The following is a 20,659-nucleotide window of genomic DNA, read 5'->3' as shown; positions in this document are numbered from 1 at the left end:
CCTCCCCCATTTATTTTACTTTCCGTTTTGTCCACACCCAGTGGCACTCAGGGCTTACTTCTGCCTCTGCGCTCAGGGATCACTGCTGGTGGGCTCAGGGGACCATATGGGATATCTGGGATGGAACCCAGGTTGGCCTCATACAAGGCAATCCCACACCCTGCTTTTTTGGGGTGGCGGTGAGGGAGTCACATCTGGTGATTCTCAGGGGCTGTTCCCGGCAGTGCTGGGACCACGTGGTGCTGGCCGAGACGGTGCAAGGGTCCTTCAACCCGCGCTGCCACACCACGGCACCCTGCCCGTGGGCCCATCTCTCTAGCTCCTACGTTCCTGATACTCGTAAGCCGAGCACCTTGTAAAAATAGGCTATGCTGGGGCTGGAGCGATAGCACAGTGGGTAGGGCGTTTGCCTTGCACGCAGCCAACCCGGGTTCGATTCCCAGCATCCCATATGGTCCCCTGAGTACCGCCAAGGATAATTCCTGAATGCAGAGCCAGGAGTTAACCCCTGTGCATCGCCAGATGTGACCCAAAACAACAACAACAACAAAAAATAGGCTATGCAAAGGGGAAATCCTTTATAGCTAAATTCGACCCCCAACATAAGAAAAGTCTACTACCCCCGAGGGAGCAAAGATCCCTGGGGAGTCCCTCACACCTCCCCCCCGCCCAGGGCGGGGAACCCACACTGCAGACAGGATCAGTGGTATGACCTTCACGACAACTGGCACCGGCACCGACACAAAGGCTGGTGGCGTTTCCCTGAAGGGGAGCTGGTGGCAGCTTACAGGTGGGGGTTTTGGGGGGCCCTGGGCTCTGGCACAGACAGCTGACCTCTGTGCAGGCCCGCAAGCAGTGACACTCACGGACGTCTCTGAGCTCCAGAGCTAAAGGCCAAGGTGACCAGAAAGATACTGTCAGGCGGAGAGAGAGGGAGAGAAAGAGAGAGAGGGGGGGGGGGAGGAGAGGGGAGGGGCAAGAGAGAGGGAGAGCGAGAAAGAGGGACAGAGAGCAAGAGAGGGACTGGAGCAATAGCACAGCGGGTAGGGCATTTGCCTTGCACGTGGCCGACCTGGGTTCGATTCCCAGCATCCCATATGGTCCCCTGAGCACCACCAAGAGTAATTCCTGAGTGCAGAACCAGGAGTAACCCCTGTGCATTGCTGGGTATGACCCAAAAAGCAAAAAAAAAAAAAAGAGAGAGAGAGAAGGGGAGAGACAGAGAGGCAGAGAGCAGAATGTCAGGGCATTTGGTTGCGTTAGCTCCCTTTTCCCCCCTTGCCCTTTCTTTTGGGGGGGGCTTTTTGGGTCACACCTGGCGATGCACAGGGGTTACTCCTGGCTCTGCACTCAGGAGTTACTCCTGGCGGTGCTCAGGGGACCCTATGGGATGCTGGAAATCGAACCCGGGTCGGCCGCGTGCAAGGCAAACGCCCTACCCGCTGTGATATTTCTCCAGCCCCCCATTGCCCTTTTATTCCTCTTTCCTCTCTCCCCCACCTCTTTTGTCTTTTCCCTCTGTTTTATTTTTCTTTTTGGGGGCCACACCCGGCAATGCCCAGGGGTTACTCGTGGCTCTGCACTCAGGAATCAGTCCTGGCGGTGCTTGGGGGACCATATGGGATGCCGGGGATCGAACCCAGTTTGGCCGCGTGCAAGGCAAACGCCCTCCCCACTGTGCTATCGCTCCAGCCCCCTCTTCCTCCTCTTTCTCCCTCTTTCTTTTGGGTATTCTGAGTCACACTGAGCAGTGGTGCCAGGCCCAAGCTCGGGATTCCTGCTTACAAAGGCTCCCTCCTGCACTTGAAGACAATCTCTTGGGCAAGGTTAGCTTCTTTTCTTTTAGGCTCCAGGTGGCAATGCTCGGGGGTCACTCCCAGAACAGTGCTCAGGAATCACTCCTGATGAGGCTTGGGGCACCAAGTGGTATCAGGGGTTCAACCCAGAGGTCCTTCATGCATAGCCTGTGCCCCGGACCTTGGAGCCCCTCCCCAACCCTGCTGGGATCACTGAAATACTTACATAATATCCGCCAGCGCTGATGGTGACCCCTACAACCAGGTAATAGACCGTATTTGATCCCAAGAATCCCGGGAATTTGCTGGACGACATCCAGCGACGGGATGCTAGAAAGTAAGACAAACCTGTTAGTTCCGCCTCTCCCACAAAGCCAGTGTGAAGAACTGCATCTGACAGGAGCTGGAGTGACAGTACAGCAGGAAGGGCATCTTCCTTGCATGCAGCAACCCAGGTTCAATCACTGGTACCCATATGGTCCCCCGAGCACCGTGCCAGGAGTAATCCCTGAGCATTGCCATGTATGACCCCAAAATGAAAAAGCAAACAGAAGAATTACATATGAGGACCAAAGCAATAGGACATCATGTAGGGTTCTTGCCTTGCAAATGGCTCACCCAGATTGGCTCATCTAGGTTCAAAGTCTGGCACCCTGATGGTCCCTGAGCCATTGAGGGTGCCAGGAGTGATCTCTAAGTGCAGAGCCAGAGCTCTACTGGGTGTAGCCCTCAAACCAAAAACCTAAGTTACATTTGAGAAAAAGATTTCCCCTCTGTGAGTCTAGAACCTACTGACATCAAAGTCAGAGAATGGAGGGCACCAGGCAGGGCAGGAAGGACACTTGGTCTTCTCGCAGCCCAGTTCCAGGGACATGCGCTGATGAGACCTTGCGACTTCTGGAGCAACACACTTCCCCAGGACAAAATTTTTAAAAAGCTCATAGAATTCAGTGAAGATAACTTTGAAGATAGAGACGTGTTTCTTCACTCAGGAAGTACAGTTGCATGCTGTTGGCAGGATGAGAAGCACTGAGGGTAGTTGAAGAAGACGGGACAGAGCCCCAGGCTCGACGGCAGGGCCAGCTGAGCGAATCCTTACTGACACATCAGTGTGGCGTGACAGATGCTGCAGCTCACGGGGGCAGAAGCTGCAGTCATGCATGAAGATGCATGAACAAGCTCAGGCTAGCTGCCCAAGGTGACAGGCGCGATGGAGAAGACAGGGTGGGAATTCTGAAGAAAATCAGGTGTTGGCTGGGCAGAAGAGGAAGGGAACGGGCCACCGGGGAAGCAAAAGATCATGAGTTTGGTGGTAGGAAAAGGGAATGCAAGTGGAGGGCTGGCTGGGCAGCCCAGAACATGTGCCCTGGGCAGAGGGCAAAGCTTTAAAGGCACCTACTGGACATCTAGCTATTTGGATTTTGGGTCACAGCTGGCAGTGCTCAGGGTTTTCTCCTGACTCTGCTCAGGGATCACTCCAGGCAATGTTCATGAGACCCTAAACGATTCCAGGGATCAAAGCTGTGTGCAGGGTAAGGGTCCTACCCACTGTCTTATTTCCTCAGCCCCTGATTGCAAATCTTGTGACTTATGATTTTAGGTTTTGTGCGTGTGTGTGTGTCTGTGAGTGTGTTTGTGTGTGTGTCGTTTTGTTTGGGGCTGGGAGCTATTCCAGGCTGTGTGCTCAGGAGTGACTCCTGACAAAGTTGGGGCATCGAAAGAGCCTAAGAGCTGCCACTTTCAAGTCACTGCCCTCCTTTCTGGACTAGCTCTCCAGCCCTTCTAATTTTTGTTTTCAAAAGTTATGTTTTGGGGACTGGAGAGACAGTACAGAGGGTAGACTGCTTACCTTGCATACAGCTGACCCGGGTTTGATTCCCGGAACCTCATATGCTCCCCCGAGTACATCAGATCCCTGAATGCAGAGTCAGGAGTAAACCCTGACTTACTCCATCAGGCATGGCCCCAAAACAAACAAAAATGTTTTCAAAGTTATGTATTTTGTTTTTGGACCACATCCGGTGGTGCTCAGGACTCACACCTGGCTCTATTCTCAAGGATCACTTCTGGCCAGCTGGGGGGGGGGGGTGCGAACGATTGAATCAGGGTCAGATGCGTGCAAAGCAAACACCCCCTCGGCTGTACTATTGCTCCGGTTCCATAAAAAAGGTACACGGGGGCTGGAGTGATAGCACAGTGGGTAGGGCATTTGCCTCGCACGCAGCCGACCTGGGTTCAATTCCCAGCATCCCATATGGTCCCCTGAGCACCGCCAGGAGTATTTCCTGAGCGCATGAGTCAGGTGTGACCCAAAAAGAAAAAAAAATGTACACGGATTTTTGAAAACATGGAACATTCACAAATTTGTGCGCCAAACTTGGACAGGGCCATACTAATCTCTGTATTGTTCCAATTTCAGCACATGAATTACCAAACTAAGCACAAAAGTTCCGCATTTTAAAAGCAAAAAAGGAGAGAGCAAACTTTGGTGAAGCAGTTAAAAGTGTACCCTCTGTGACTGGAGAGATAGCATAGCCTTGCACCACATGTGGTACCACAACCCAGGGCAAAACCGGGAGTAAGCCCAGAGCACCGCTGGGCCACACCCCATCTCTGTGTGTGAGTCTGCAGAGAAGACATGGGTGTGACTGTGGGGGGCTTGGGGTGTGTCATTCAAGCTGCCGTCCCGCCTCCCCCTAACGCGACGGCTCTGCTTTTTAGAAGTTCCCAAGAAAGGCTTCTCCCTGGTTCATCAAGACAAATCGCTCTATCTTTCTTAGCGTAAAGATCAAGGCAAACGCATCTTTCCTGTCCCTGGAGCAGAATTTCCCACCAGCCTCAAAGGAGAACAGGGCAGCGGGGTGGACAGTCGTGGACGAGGGGCCACGGGATCTTCCCTGTCCGCCTCTCCAGGGAGCCCCGGGCCAAGGTACAGAAGGGGGGTGGCATATAGGGGTCAGGGAAGGCCGGGGTCAGCTGCGGGTAGAGCAAAGGGCCTGACCCTATACCTCTCGGGTCCGGATCTCCGTTTCCCCGCGCTGCGAGCCAGCACCGAGCGCGCCGCTGGACAGCTCCAGCCGTGCGGCTGCCTGGCAGGGACGCGTCCCGGCCGGGAGATAGATGCCCCCAGCTCCTCTCCTCCTGGCGCGGGTCCGGGCCCGCCCCCACCCCTCCAAGGGCTCCGCGCTCTCCCCCAGCTGGGCCGCGAGGTGGGAGAGCCCGGTGGTCCCGGGAGTGCGCCGGGAACCACTTTCCGCCGCGCTCTCAGCTCCGCACGAACGTGCTGCCCCCTTTTCACTAATGAGGAAACTGAGGCCAGGTCCCTCGCTCCAGAACAAGGGGCGAGAACCCAGGCGGGCCGGGGGATGCGGAAAGCGTGCGGGGAAGTTTCCCGGCTTCCCAAGTTTGCAGAAACTTGGGTGCGCCCAGGACACTCCTGCATCCTCCGCCCGCGCCCCCCGGGCTCCTACGGCTTAGGGGGAGCCCGGACGCGGGGCTCTCACCGTCTTTCCGGAGGGGCGCGGGACCGGGGGGCGCCCTCAGCGGCTGCGCCAGCGCCAGGGTCTTGGAGGCGGCTCTGCGGAGAGACATCGCGCCCGGACGGGTACCCGGACTCTGCGGCCCACGCCGCCCGCGCCCGCGCCCCGACCTGCTGGCCCCGCCCCCGGGAGGGGCCGGAGGAGACCACGCCCCTGAACTACCATAGACCACGCCCCGGGGAGGGGCCGGATGAGACCACCCCCCCCCGGAGGCTACCTGAGACCACGGCGCGGGACTACCATAGACCACGCCCCAGGGAGGGGCCGGAGGAAACCACGCCCCGGAACTAACATAGACCACGCCCAGGGGAGTGGCCGGAGGAAACCACGCCTCGGGGGCTACCTGAGACCACGTCCCGGGGAGGGGCCGGAGGAGACCACGCCCCGGGACTACTGGAGACCACGCCCCGGGCTACCGGAGACCACGCCTCAGGCCCTGCGGGGCTAGCAGGCCGCTCGAACCCGGGTCTCCAGGCTTGCGCACCTGCTCGGCGCGTGCAGGAGAGGTCCAGCGCACCCAGGGTCCCGCGCGGGCTCTGCGCCCACCCCCTCTCCCTGCGACCCGGCTGCGGAGTGGAATGCGCGGCTGGAAGTTTCTGGAGGGAGGTGAGCAGAGGGGTCCCCGGCGCCAGCCCTCGGTGCCCCCCCACCTTGCGGCCGTGTCACCTCCGGAGCAATGCCCGGAACAGGGCTCAGTGCGGGAGGATCTCGGGCCGGGGGTTTCGGGTTTGCTCTCCCGAGGGGCCGCACGTTCCCGCGTGGGCAAGAGCCCGGATCGCCACCACGGGCACGCGGGGCTGCCGGGGGCTCCTCCGAGGTCTCAGTTCTGCGACTCGTGGGGGCCGCGAGAAATTGATGTGGGGCTGGAGTCAGGTGCTTGCCTCGCACTTGGCCGTGACTGCAGCACCCAGCAACCACGCGATGATTCCCCAATAATGAGCCCAGCACCATCCCTGAGCACCAACAGCCTGGCACTCCCCCCTCAAAAAAGAAAAAGAAAAAAAAATTGTGGGCCCAGAGCCATAGCACAGTGGGTAGGGCGCCTTGCTGTCCTGCGACTGATCCGAGTTCAATCCCCAGCACCTCTTAATGGTCCCCGGAGCCCTGCTAGGGGTAAGCCCTGAGTATCACTGGGTGTGGACACCCCAAAAACAGCTCACATTTTTGGGCAGGGAGCCCCACACCAGGCAGTTCTCTGGCCTTGCTCCTGGCTGTACTCAGGAATCACTCCTGGGAGGGCTGGTGGGGCCATATATGGCGATGGAGAGCGAACCCTGGTTGGCAGAGTGCTAAGCAACTCTCTCCAGCCTAAGAGGGTGAGTTTGGGGTCTGAGGGAAAGGCCTGAGGGAAAGCTTTTACTGAGGGACTGAGGTGGGCTCTGAAGCACATTAGGTGGAAGTTCTTAGCCTGCTGGACAAGGCAGTGCCAAGGTCCCCATCTGGCCTCTGCATTTCAGTGCTCGGGATGGCTCCCCCAGGAGGCCCCTCCAGGTTGCATGTGGCCATTCCAGCCAGAGCACCCAGCCTTGAGAGATGAGAATAATTCCCAACTTCCCCAGCTACCTTTTCATTTCCTGTAGCTCAGTGCTTTGGAACATTCAAAGAGAATTTAGAACATCCAAAGAGAATGTTCTAGCTCATTGCTAGAGGGAGATGTTACTTTCCATTTAGAGAGCACTTCCGGCATCTTTAGGAAATGTGTCTGACAGAAGGCTTGCCTGGTGGTCAGGCCGCTCTGGCAAGTTGCTTCTCCCAAACCTGAGTAGCCTTGGTATCCCGATTTTTGGGGGAGGGTGCTTCCTGGGGATGCCCAGCTCTGTCCACTGCAGGGATGGGGAGACCAAACTCGGGACCTGTGCTGGCCAGGCTCAAGTTGCGGTCTTATGAGTGATCTGTATTGCCCCAACCCGGGGGAGAGTCTTAACTCTGCTCTGGAAGGCCAGTTCCCTTCCCCGGCTACCCTTGGACACATCCTTGACATTTTTCTTGAACTGGTTGGAGAAACATGATTCGAGGGTCAGAGCTAACTTGGCTGCGTTCCAGTGACTTATCACTTACTTGCGTGTGGACAAAGATGATGTCGTCTGGAGAACAGTCCAAGACTCCTTTGTTGGCACTTAACAGACTGATTCTGGCTTAAGTGCGGTGCAATTAAAAGCAGTTTTCAAAGAGTGATTTCCTAGATGCCACAGAAATAAATATTTGTTTTCTTAACACCAAATTCTTCTCTTTTTTTCAGGGTAGGAGTTTGTGTTTACCAAACTGCATGCAGTGGGCTCAGGAAACACTCCCGGCACTGCCTGGGGCCATATGTGGTGCAGGGGATAGAACCAGGATCAGACAAGTGAAAGGCCCTAACTTTATTTATTTTTTTTTGCAGGAGTACTGCTATTTATTCAGCCACTGATTAGGCTGATTGAATTGTGCATGAACTCCCCCTTACTTTTTTTCCCATTTTTTATAATTTTATTTATGGAATCACCGTGAGAGCAGTTACAAAGCTTTCGGGTTTAAATCTCAGTCATACAATGAAACACCCGTACCTTCACCAGTACCCATTATCCAACACCAAAATCCCCAGTATACCCCCATCCCCCACCTTCCCCCTACCTGTGGGGCAGATAATTACTCTTTCTATACTTTGATTACATTCAACATTTTGACACCACACCCACCATTATTATTTGGGACTTTACCCCAACACTCAGATCTGCCGAAAGGGCAACAGTAGACAATTTATTTTCTGTTGCTGGTTAAGAATAACATATGATGTCGCATGGCTGCAGTAGTGGCTACGTGATTTTGAAATTCCGAAATTTTAACAATTAAATCTGGAGGGATTTCTGCCAAAACCTGCTGGGTTCCGAGATTTGTTCTTGAGTCTCTGGGATCATGGCCAGTAAGCAGCTTGACCAGGAGCCAGAGAGGCCATTCATGGGTGGGAACTTGGGGTCTCGTTAGGGTGGGGAGGAAATGGTCGGCTCCACCTCCATCCCATGAGGACCCGCTTGTCTTGTCACTGCGGGCCCAAACCTGACTGTCCAGTGGCCTCTGGAGGATGCTGGCTACCAGGCTGCCAGGGGGAAGAGGACAAGGCATGAAACCTATTCCCACCTGGGTTGGTCAGCGCTGGTAACCTACTGCAGGGACTGGACACATTTCTGCCAAAAGCCGTTGGGTTTCAAGATTTGTTTCTGAGTCTCTGGGATCATTCAACATTTTGACACCACATTTTTTCAGCTTGATCATGAGCCAGAAAGGGCGTTCATGGACGGCGTCTCAGGGTATGGTTGGGACGGGGAGGAAAGGGCCGGCTTCACCCCCATCCTGTAAGGCCCCACGTGTCTTGTCACTGAGGGCCCAAACCTACTCTCCAGTGGCCTCTGGAGGATGGCGGCCACTGAGCCGCCTAGGGGGAGCAGGCGGAGGGTCAAGACCCTTTTCCCTCTGGGGTGGCCTGGTGACAGTAACCTACTGTGGGGTCTGGACACATTTCTGCCAAAAGCCACTGGGTTCCAAGATTTGTTTCTGAGCCTCTGGGATCATGGCCGTTAAGCAGCTTGATCAGGAGCCAGAGATGCCGTTCATGGGTGGCGACTCGGGGTCTTGTTGGAGTGGGGAGGAAAGGACCGGATCCACCCCCATTCCGTGAAAGGCCCTAACTTTAACCCCTGTATGACCTCAATCTCTCTTGCTCTGAAGATTTTGGTTTTTAGGGGGCCATACTCAGGGCTTACTCCTGGCTATGCTCTGGAACTATACAGCAACAGGGATCTGTATGAAAAGCAACTCCATACACCCTGAACAGACTATCTCTCCAGTCCCCAATTTTGTAAATATGTGACATACAATATTGGAATTACAATGTGTTTTTTTGGGGGGTGCTCCTGGTCTTAACCCCTTAGGCCCGCAACTAAGTTTTAACTGTTTTGTAAGATTTAGATGAGGAATTACCTGTAGTTTATTTTTATCGTTCTAATTTGTGGGCCATACACAACAGCGCTCAGGGGACCACATGTGGTGCAGGGATGGAACTCAGGTTGGCCATGCACCCGACCTGCTACACTGTACTCCAGACTTTCTTTGCTTTTTGTCTTGCGGCCACATCCAGCAGGGCTCAGGGTCACCCCTGGCGGGCCAGGGGACCATGTGGTGTGCCGCAGATAGAACTAGACTCAGCTGTGAGCAAGGCAAGTGTCTTTCTGACTGTACTATCTCACCCCAATCCCCTTTATGTTTTTTATTGACCAAGACTCTGAGATGCATGATACTGTTAACAATGGTTTCCCATGCACAGAATCCCAACATACCCTGTATTGCAATTTGTCTCGACGTGCCCTGTCAACTCCTCAGAAAGTACTACTAGCCAATACGAACAATAAACTTCACACTGACGTAAGGTAAATAAAAGGGCCCTCAAATGAGGAGCCTTCAAATCCAAGGAAATGCGGTGAAAAAGAACTACTGCGTGTTGGAGACCTCGTCCTGGGGGCAGGGAGCTCACCTTACGTGCAGCCGATCTGGGGTCGAGCCCTGCATCCCATATGGTCCTCTGTGCATCTCAGGAGTAGTTTCTGAGCACAGAGCCAGGAGTAAGCCCTGAGCGTTGTTGGGATCAACCAACCAACCCACCCTTCAGATATGCGAGGGATCTGCCGAGAGACAGGGAAGGGCCTTGAGGGCATGAGGTGAGGCCCCCAGTTTGAACACTGACGCCAAAATACACAACACACTCAGGTAGTAGGACCCAGCTTTACTCTGAATTATGAAAAGGCTCATTGGTCCAAGTGGTCACCACAGATAATTTTTACTTTTTCATTCTGAAGATGCAAAATAAATGCTGACTTGGAATATAACTTAAAACTTTTTCTTTCATATTTACAATCAACAAATTGGTGGATCCAGATGACTTGCTGTTAACTTTACGGAGAGCAAACCTATAACAAAAAAAAAAAGAATTAAAAATTCAGAGAATCCTAACAAGAATAAAAAACACATCCAGGGAGAGCATTAATCCCTTATTTTATTTACACTTTGGCAATTTTTTTTTTTCTTGTTTAACCCCTGTACTATCTTTCTGGCCAGGCAAGAAACATTTTCTTTTTTTCTTTTTGGGTCACACCCGGCAATGCACAGGGGTTCCTCCTGGCTCTGCGCTCAGGAATTACCCCTGGCAGTGCTCAGGGGACCATATGGGATGCTGAGAATCGACCCGGGTTGGCCGCGTGCAAGACAAACGCCCTACCCGCTGTGCTATTGCTCCAGCCCCAAGGCAAGAAACATTTTATAGAAATTACCAAAGCAGTGCAAAGCTTGGGGCTAGAGCCATAGTGCAAGGCTCTAGCCCCTTGGCTTCATTCTTAAGACCTTCTTTGAACAGAGTAATGATTACCAACAATTTTGATAAAAGATGCTTAAGTCCAGCACTATGAATTCATACAAGTGGGGCTGAGGATAGGGGTGTTTTCCTTGCACCCGTCTGACCTGACTTTGATTCTTGGAACCCCTGATGGTGCCCCAAGCCCATTAAGAGTGATTCTCTGAACACAGAGCCAGGAGTAAGCCCTGAGCATGCCGAGTGTGATCCCAAAACAAACAAGGGGCTGGAGAGATACTCCAGTGGGTAGGGTGCTTGCCTTCCATGAGGCCAGCCTGGGTTTGATCCCCAGAATCCCAAGCACTGCCAGGAATAACTGCTGAGTGCAGAGCTAGGAGTAAACCCTGAGCATATCTGGATGTGGACAAAAAACAGAAAAAAAAAATTCTTTTAAGAGGTTACATCAACCTATATAATTGTTTCCATCTCATGAAATTTCATACTTACTGTCTCAAAAGTTTATTCCAATCCATTTCTTCTCTTATACTCTGCAACATCTTCGTTATGTTGCGTGATGAGCTAGAAGCAGGTACAAGTTAAAATGAGAAATGCAATCTTCCAGCAAATTAAGGAGGCAAACTAAAGATACTTCTATCTTTTTACACATATACAAGAGGAAGACGAATAGACTTAAAAAACAAAAACAAAAACCCTCGGTAAGGTATTCGTTAGAAATTCAAAGCTAAGATATGCGGGGGCCGGGAAGCCACGGTCCCAAGCTCCCTGGCCCTGGCCCAGGGTTTAGCATGGAACTGTGTGACCTGGTAGACCCTAGATTCCTGTGCCCTGCGTGTGATGGTTCTCCCTAAAAAAAAAAATCAGGTAGAATTAAAACAACAGACTATAGTAAGTTACTGGAATGGAGTCTGCCTCAAAATATCTTGCTGTGGGGTCAGAGAAATGGTGCCAAGGGCTGGGCATATGTTAGGCACTCAGGAGGTCAGGACCTGGTCCACAACCACTATAGGACCCTACAACACAACTGCCCCCAAGTACCTGGGTGCACTTACTATACTTTTACATCAGGGTAACTACTACTGGTAGTGCTGGAGGCTACTCCCGGCTTGGAGTCACTCCCTGCAGTTCTCAGGGCCAGGCAGGGCCAGGATGAACCCACACCAGCGCTCCTGAAGGCAAAGAGAGCGCTCAGCTCGGCCCAGGTCCCCGCTCCAACCCTTTTTAGGAGACATTTAAACAAAGAGCATACAAAACGTCCCAACAAACTTCATTACAAAGGATCACTGTTGTGCCTTTCCACCTCTTGACTTCCTTGGCAAAGAACTGAACCACTCTTACACGTTGATGCTGTGTGTACCATCAGTGGCTCACAGCTGAATATGGTCAATTAACATACATTCGTGTCAACTCGGAAGACAAAATCCAAAATAAGAAATCTAAGAGCTGGAGGGGGCTGGAGCAATAGCGCAGCAGGTAGGGCGTTTGCCTTGCACATGGCTGACCCGGGTTCGATTCCCAGCATCTCATATGGTCCCCTGAGCACCGCCAGAGATAACTCCTGAGTGTAGTGCAGAACCAGGAGGAGTCCCCTGTGCATCCTGGGGTGTAACCCAAAAAGCAAAAACAAAACAAAACAAAACAAAAAACCCCAAACAAAACAAAATCTAAGAGCTGGAGGTGGAGAGATTGACAGGAAGTGCCAAATTCATTCAAACAAAATCACAAAACAAAAAAAAATCCAAAGAGCAACAACATTAAGTCAATTAAGAATATTTAAAGAGGACTTCACAGGGTATTTCAATGTAGCTCTGGAAAGGAAAACTGGTGAATTTCGTGGGGAGTTTTTTCACCTGGGGGCAGGAGCAACAGCCCACTATGCCCACCATGTTCAATCCCAGCATCCTATATGGTCCCCCTGCACGGCCAGGAGTGATTCCTGCTGCAGAGCCAGGAGGAACCCCCGGGCATCGCTGGGTGTGCCCCCAAAAGCAATTAAAAAAAGAGTTTTCTCATCGGTAAGAGGTGAGCAACAGGGCCTTCGGAGCTACTGCCAGCCTGTGAAGACAGACACGGGGTGGGGGCAGCTACCCACTAAAAACACTCCCAACAACAATGACGCACGGACTCAAGTCTAATACTCCGGAAGTCTAACGGGATTTCACTTGTCTAACTTTGTTCCCGGATGTTCTGGCAACCACAGCTATCATAAGACCCCTGCCAGACTCCATCAATCTTAATCAAGAAAGATTAAGAAATCAAGAAATCCAAGAACATTTGAGTACTTTTTTTTTTTTTTTGGCTTTTTGGGCCACACCCGGCTATGCACAGAGGTTACTCCTGGCTCTGCGCTCAGGAATGACCCCTGACGGTGGCTCAGGGGACCCTATGGGATGCTGGGAATCGAACCCGGGTCGGCCCTGTGCCAGGCAAGCGCCCTCCCCGCTGTGCTATCACCCCAGCCCTTCAATACTCGGTAAAACTGACATATCTCACGAAACCACGCTCGGCGACTGCACGCTTGAGGCCGGGCCTCCCGCGGCGTCCCGAGGGTCGCAGCGTTTGGGCCCCCCAGCCTTGGACCTGGCTCGCGTCCCGGACATCGCGAGGGGAGCAGCTGGGCCTCCTGCGACGTCCCGGGGGTCGCGGGCGGTGGAGCGTTTGGGTTCCCGCCTTGGACCTGGGCTCGCGCCCCGGACACCTCGGGGGGCGCCCGAGCTCGGCGCTTCCCGCACCCCGAGCCCGCCCCGCCACTTACGAGGCCCCACAGGACGGCGGAGGTGCCCAAGGTCAGCCCCACTTTGAGCCAGTCGGGCTTGTCGTTCGGCGGCTCCCGGACGTAGAACTTGGACCGCGCGGGCACTGCAACGGGGACAGAGTCTGTAAGCCCCAAGGGCCGCGGAGGGAAGCGCTCGCCGGGGAGGGCGGGGGCGCCGCGCGGGATCCGTGCCCCCCAGCCCCCTCTCCAGCCCGCGCCCGAGACCACCCGGGTGCACCGGGGGGGCCCGGGGGAGACTAGTGCGGGCTCCGGGCTGCGAGGCCGCGAAGGTCACCGCGGGACGGGCCGAGCCGCAGCCGCCCCGCGCCCCCACGAGCCGGCGGTGGCCAGGCAGGACCCCGCCTGGGAGCTGGGGGGCGGCCCGCGCGAAGAGGGGCACTCACGGGCGCGCGGGAGCCAGGCGGGGGGCAGCAGCCGGGCCAGGGGGCGCAGCAGGCAGGACGGCGCCATCTTGCTGGTCGGGCTCCGCCCCCGCGAGGCTCCGCCCCCTCGAGGCCCCGCCCCTCCAGGCCCCGCCCGCGGCGGCGGCAGAGCGCCCCCTGGAGGCTGGAGGTGCCGCTCCGCGTGGGGCGGGGGCGCGCGCGATTTGCAGGCTCGGGGCTGGCCCGCGGCTCGGTAGAGGGAGATGGGGAGGGGACGGGAGGGGTCCAGGGCGCGCCGGGAGTTCTTCTCCACGTCCCTGCCCTCTGGTTCTATTCCAGACCTTCCCCTCGGCGAGGGTTTGCTGGCGTCACAGTTCCCGACCGCTTTTGCATGAGCGAGCTGGGAAGTGAGCCTGAAAGGTGGGATTCGCACGGGCCTTGGCTCGGCCCCGGGTTCCAGGCAGGCCCCGCGCGTCCGGGCGTCGTCTGGCTTACACGCACTGTCTCATTTCATCTTCCAGTGAGCACCTGACGTGCCGTGATGATTGCCCTCCAGTGACAGGTGGCGCGCCCAGGAGACAAGCCAACGTCCCCAGGCCGCACCTGGTGTTGGAGAAGGAAGCCTGCGGTCCCCGGGGCGCCTGGCGCGCACTTACCATTGTGGAGCTTCACAGCCCCGTGCAGAGAAGAGGATTTGCAGTGCCCTGAGCATTTCAGGATCACGCGACCGTGGGCGGCAGGACTGAGTCTTTTCAGGGGGCTGCCCTCGCCCCAACCCCCAATCTAGCGTTCCTCTGTTGACCTAATAAACTGGGGTCATCCCTGAGACCAGGCAGTGTAGAGCAGAATTCAAAGTGCCTAATTCAAAGATCACTTCCGGCGGACACGGGGCCGGTGAGGGGTATTGAAAGATTTTTGGTGGGGGGCCACACCCAGCACTTTCATCTGTTATTCCTGACTGTGGGGGTACCATATGTGTGCTGGGAATCCTAATCTGGGTCTCCAAACGCGTTACATCATGTACTGTTACTCTGGACCCTAGCTCTTCGGATTTTATTTTTGAAGTAAAACAAGTTTGATTTGGAAGTTTTTTTTTTTTTCTTTTTTGGGTCACACCTGGCGATGCTCAGGGGTCACTCCTGGCTCTACACTCAGGAATCACTCCTGGTGGTGCTCAGGGAACCATATGGGATGCTGGGAATCGAACCCGGGTCGGCCACATGCAAGGCAAATACCCTACCCGCTGTGCTGTCGCTCCAGCCCCTGATTTGGAAGGTTTGGGGAAGGGGACAGAAGGAGAGAAAGAGAGAAACGTGCTCAAGAGAGAATGCAGGAAACTGGAGTGATAGTACAGCGTTTAGGACAAACCTATGACCTGGGTTCAATCCCCCACATCCCATATGGTCACCTGAGCACCTCTAGGAGTAATTCATGAGTGCAGAGCCAGAGTAACCCTGACCCCTGAGCATTGCCCAAAAGCCAGTGGCGGGGGGATGGGGGGGAGATATTGGGAGGCTTCTCCAAAGATGAGAGAGTACCCATCCCAGCCGCCTAGTATGAATGTATGAAAGTATACATCTCAAGTGGGAAGATGAGGGGCCGGGGTCAGAGCCAGACTACAGCAGGTAGATGAACAGGCCTGAAGCAGGGGCACCTCAAGAATTAAGAAGAGAGTCAGAGGGCTGGAGCAATAGCACAGCGGGTAGGGCGTTTGCCTTGCATGCAGTCGACCTGAGTTCGATTCCCAGCAACCCATATGGTCCTCTGAGCACCGCCAAGAGTAATTCCTGAGTGCATGAACCAGGAGTAACCCTTGTGCCCCCCCCCAAAAAAAAAGGTTGTGACCCAAAAAGAAAAAAAAAGAAAGAAAAGAGCCAGAAATGAGAGAGAAAAGGCATGGATTCACAGACTCACTGTCCTACATGAACACTATTGTTTAGAGTCAGTAATCATTCAAAGGAGAATACCATTCTTTTGTTGGTTGCCTAACAATCTCTCCAGGTTAGATTATTACATATCTGAGGACGTTAGTTTAATGGGATAAACATCAATGTAAAGGGCTTTATTTCTTTTCTTTTTTTTTTGTGGGTCACACCTGGCGATGCACAGGGGTTACTCCTGACTCATGCACTCAGGAATTACTCCTGGCGGTGCTCGAGGGACCTTATGGGATGCTGGGAATTGAACCCGGGGCTGGCCGCGTGCAAGGCAAACACCCTACCCGCTGTGCTATCGCTCCAGTCCCCCGTAAAGGGCTTTCTTAAGGAGAAATTCTTCCAGGAGCTGGAAGAGAGAGAACAGAAAGGACCCCGCCTGGCTGGCATTCCAGGGCATCATTCCATATCTGGGCTCCAGCATTCTGGATTCTGGTCCCCAACAGAAGGGCATTTGCCCTGCACACAGCAGAACCTAGGGGATCACGGGCCCCCCAGAAGGTCCCCTGAACCCGCCTGGGGTGACCCCTGCATGAAGTCAGGACTAATCCTTGACTCCTTGAGCATTGCTCGGTGTGACCCAAAAACTGGAAAAAAAAAAGAGGGGAGATACAGGTGACACATATGCTCAGCACCACATGTGCTCAATAAGAACACATGTGCTCGCGCAGCATATGTGCTGCTCTTGGGATTTTTTCACTAATCAACCTCTTTAAGCAATGACTCAGTTTGACATGTGTAACTTAAAGCCTCTCTTAGCCTGTGGGAAATTTAGAAAGTAATAGTAATTTTTTCTGTCTTTTTTTTTTTTTTCAGCCATACCTGACTATGTTCAGTGCTTATTCCTGGCTTAGTGCTCAGGGATCACTCCTGGCGGGGCTCAGGAAACTGTATGTGGTGCCAGGAATTGAGCACAGGTGGGCCATGAGCAAGGCAAGTGCCCTACCCACTGTCCTATCTCTCTAGCACCAAAATTTTATTTATTTATTTATTTTTATTAGTGAGACATCATGAGGTACAGTTGTAGACTTACAATTTTTTGTGCTTGGGTTTCAATTATACAATGATCAAATACCCATCCCTCCACCAGTGCCTATTTCCCACCACCACGGATCCCAGTATCCCCCACCCCCATCCCCCATCCCACCTGCCTCTGTGGCAGGGCATTTCCTTTTGTTCTCTCTCTCCTTTTGGGTGTTGTGGTTTGCAAAAGAGGCAATGGGTGACAATCATGTTCGGTCTAGAGTCTACTTTCAGCATGCTTCTCCCACCCTGGGAGGATCCTCCCAACACCCTAGCACCAATACTTTTTTTTATATTAAAAAATTTAAGGCCTTGGGACCGGAGAGATAGGACAGTGGATAGGGCACTTGCCTTGCATGCCACCAATTTGTGTTCCATCCGCAGCATCCCATATGGTTCCATGAGCACCACCAGGAACAGTTCCTGAGAGCAGAGTCAGGAATAATCCCTGAGCATCACCAGGTGTGGCAGCCCCACACAAATTTTTTTTTTTTGTACGTGGTCCACCTAGGTTCGATTCCTGGCACCTGATGTGGTCTCCTGAGCAGCTTCAGGAGTGTTCCCTGACCTCAGAAACAGGAGTCAAACCTGAGCACAACCCGTTTGTGGCCCAAAATGGAAAAAAGAAAGTTAAAGCCAATGTATTTTTTCTTTCTTTCTTTTTGCTTTTTGGGTCACACCCGGCGATGCTCAGGGGTTACTCCTGGCTCTGCACTCAGGAATCATCCCTGGCAGTGCTCAGGAGACCATATGGGATGCTGGGAATCAAATCCGGGTTGGCCATGTGCAAGGCACACGCCCTACCCATTGTGCTATCAGTCCAGCCCCTGTATTTTCTTTTTGTTGTTGTTGTGGTTTGTTTTTTTGAGCCATATCCAGTGATGCTCAGGGGTTATTCCTGACTTTGCACTCAGAAAGTACTCCTAGAAGTGTCCAGGAGTATCAAACCTGGGTCAGCCCTGTGCAAAACAAGCAGCCCATCAGGTGTGCCATCACTCTGAGAGTCCCCCCTCCCACCACACACGCAATTTTTTACACCAAAAATGAGTGACCAAAACATGAGACACGTGTTCTGTGCTTTCCGGTTCCCCTTTTGTGCGACCGGTGGGCATCTCAGCGGTCTCCCTGCTGACTGTCACTGCCTCTGAGCTGGCCGCACTCCGCCAGCCAACCACCCAGCGAACGTGCTGGCTCAGTCGTTGGTTTCTTAGCTTCTTGGCTTCTTGTCCACTCAGCAACTTGTCAGTTGTAGATCTTCTACACCAACCCTCGGGAACTTGCCCTGACACAGCTTTTGCTGGTCCCCAACAAGTCAGAACAGAAACCATGATTAGGCAGGAGCCAGATTGCTGATTTCACTTCAGCAGCAGCTGGAAAAGGATTTTTATTCTCCACCCCCCCAGCTCTCCTACCCACCCCGTATCCTTTTACTCGGATATATATTTTAGGAAAGTGATGAAGTCGAAGCCCATTTGTCCCAGCATTAGTTAGAGCTGACGGAGTCTTGGACTTGGAAGAGGCAGCTCCATCCTGAAAGGGTTCTGACAGAATGCCAGCAGGAGCGAACAGCCAAGCAGTTTCAGGCAAGTGAGCCCGTGACAATCACTTCACACGTCTCCGGAACTTGAATGCTGAAACCTTATTTGTGATTTAGGCAAAGAAGAGGGGACTTGAATTAGCAGATGGGTAAAGCAAAGTTGTATTTTCGATATTTTTTTCTTTACTTGTTTTTGGAGGCGGGGGGTTGTTTTCTTTTCGGGCCATACAAGGTGATGCTCAGGGGTTACTCCTGGCTCTGCACTCAGGAATGACTCTTGTCAGTGCTCAGGGGACTGTATAGGAGGCTGGGGATCAAACCTGGGTTGGCTCCATGCAAGGCAAGAACCTTACCTTCTGTACTATCTCTCAGACCCCTGTTTTATTTTTGAATCTCATTATTATTATTATTATTATTATTACTTTTGGCCATATCTGGAATTTCTTATAGCTTACTCCCTGATCTGCTCAGATATCATTCCTGGCAGGGCTCAGGGAACCATCTAGGGTGCCAGGGGTGAAACCTGGATTGGCCACGTGCAGACTAAGCACCGTACTCTTTGAACTATCTCTCCACCCTGGGACATCTGAAAAATAGTCCCAGATGTTTCCACTGAGTGGGAAGCATCTTCCTCAACTGACATCTTCCAGGGAGGGCTAAAGACTTGAAACCATGCGGCAGTAGAGATGGCTGAGAGCATGCTTTGCGTGGAAGGGTAGTGGGTGTAGCCAGGAATGACTCCTGAGGCCAAATCTGGAGTAGCTTCTGATCATTGCCAGTTGTGGCCCCCCCAAAAGTTTTGGGATCACCATAAAATGTAGAGCGATGGGACCGAGGAAACGCCACGATGGTTAAAATCACCTGCCTTTTTTTTTTTTTTTGGTGACATTTGGCAATGCTTAGGGCTTATTCCTGGCTATATGCCCAGGGATCACTCTTGGCAGGCCTCCGGGCACCATATATGGTGATGAAGCTTGAACCCAGGGCAGCCGTGATGGCAGGGCAAGTTCTCTGGCCCCCGAAAACACCTGCTTTTCAAGCATGAGGCCGGAAGTTTGATCCCTGTCTGAGAGCGCCAGCATTTGTTCTAGCCCCAGTCATGGAATTCCTGTAAACTTTAAGTACTTAGTAATGAAGCTTTAAATCTGTCATTAGAAAATATCTTACATATATACATATATATGAAGGTGGAAAGACTTTACTCTTCTTATCACTTTTGTAGAATGTGTATGAGGTAAATTATATATTTTTGGTTTATGTTATAGGAAAAGGACATTTTGAAAAATGATAGGTACACATGAAATAAGATATCATGATCATTATTCCTTAGATTTAATGACTTTTCCTATGTATTTTTTTTTTTTTTTTGCCTTTTGGGTCACACCTGGCGATGCACAGGGGTTACTCCTGGCTCTGCACTCAGGAGTTACTCCTGGCGGTGCTCAGGGAACCATATGGGATGCTGGGAATCGAACCCGGGTTGGCCATGTGCAAGGCAAACGCCCTACCCGCTGTGCTATCTCTCCAGCTCCATGCCTATTTTGTTTTTTATTTTGCTTTTTGGGTCACACCTGGCGATGCACAGGGGTAACTCCTGGCTCATACACTCAGGAATTACTCCTGGCAGTGCTCAGGGGACCATATGGGATGCTGGGAATCGAACCCGGGTCGGCCACATGCAAGGCAAACGCCCTACCTGCTGTACTATCACTCCAGCCCCTGCCTATGTATTTTTAATAGTATAACTCAATTAGCACTTTTATGAGCCAAATAGTCATCTATCAGAATATTTTATTGTTGAGTTTAAGCTATTAAGCCACTGATTGGTTCAGCTGTTTTTGGCTTTTCTGTTTGAATTGGTTTGGCCACATCCAGTGGTGCTTGGGGAGTCCTCATGGTCTTGGGGATCAAAACCCAGGTTTCCAAAGCATGTGTTCCAATCTGCTGAGCTCTTTCAGGCCTCAGTTTGATGATTTTTTGGTACATTGAAAATTTTTATCATTTTATTTTGGGGGCCATATCTGGTGACGCTCAGGGGTTACTCTTGGCAGTACTCAAGGGACCATAGGGGATGTCGGGGATGAAACTCTGACCAGCAACTGTCCGACTTGCCCCTGCTGGGTGCATTTAAATTCAGATAAATATTGAATCAGCCTGAAATTTGCAGAGTCTTCAAAACTACTATTTGCTGCCAGTTCCCAAAGTCATTTATCTGCCAAACTATGTTGATGGCTCATTTATGCTCTGATTTTGGTGGAAATTACTATTGTTTTAATCCCCATCAATAAAATAGTAATTAAGGGAGGCATTTAAAAAATTATAGAAAATAATGTTGCTGTCGGGATTCTTGGCTATGA

The 20,659-nt window shown here is 52.6% G+C and overlaps 1 protein-coding gene and 1 pseudogene across 1 annotated transcript; both read right to left on the bottom strand.

Moving 5' to 3' along the window:
• Positions 1-4,137: 4,137 nt before the first annotated feature.
• Positions 4,138-4,237, bottom strand: LOC130042390 (uncharacterized; annotated as a pseudogene).
• A 5,831-nt stretch (positions 4,238-10,068) lies between these two features.
• Positions 10,069-13,928, bottom strand: NDUFC1 (NADH:ubiquinone oxidoreductase subunit C1). The gene is made up of 4 exons (XM_056134538.1): positions 13,830-13,928; positions 13,426-13,529; positions 11,160-11,231; positions 10,069-10,272 (listed from the first exon to the last, which is right to left on the bottom strand). Exons 1-3 carry the CDS (start codon positions 13,894-13,896, stop codon positions 11,172-11,174), a joined length of 231 nt encoding a protein of 76 aa, XP_055990513.1. The 5' UTR covers positions 13,897-13,928; the 3' UTR covers positions 10,069-10,272; positions 11,160-11,171.
• Positions 13,929-20,659: the final 6,731 nt, after the last annotated feature.

This window comes from Sorex fumeus, unplaced genomic scaffold (assembly GCF_029834395.1).
Source record: "Sorex fumeus unplaced genomic scaffold, SorFum_2.1 ptg000099l, whole genome shotgun sequence".
Classification (NCBI taxonomy): Eukaryota; Metazoa; Chordata; class Mammalia; order Eulipotyphla; family Soricidae; genus Sorex; species Sorex fumeus.
This window is presented reverse-complemented; position numbering and strand designations above follow the sequence as displayed.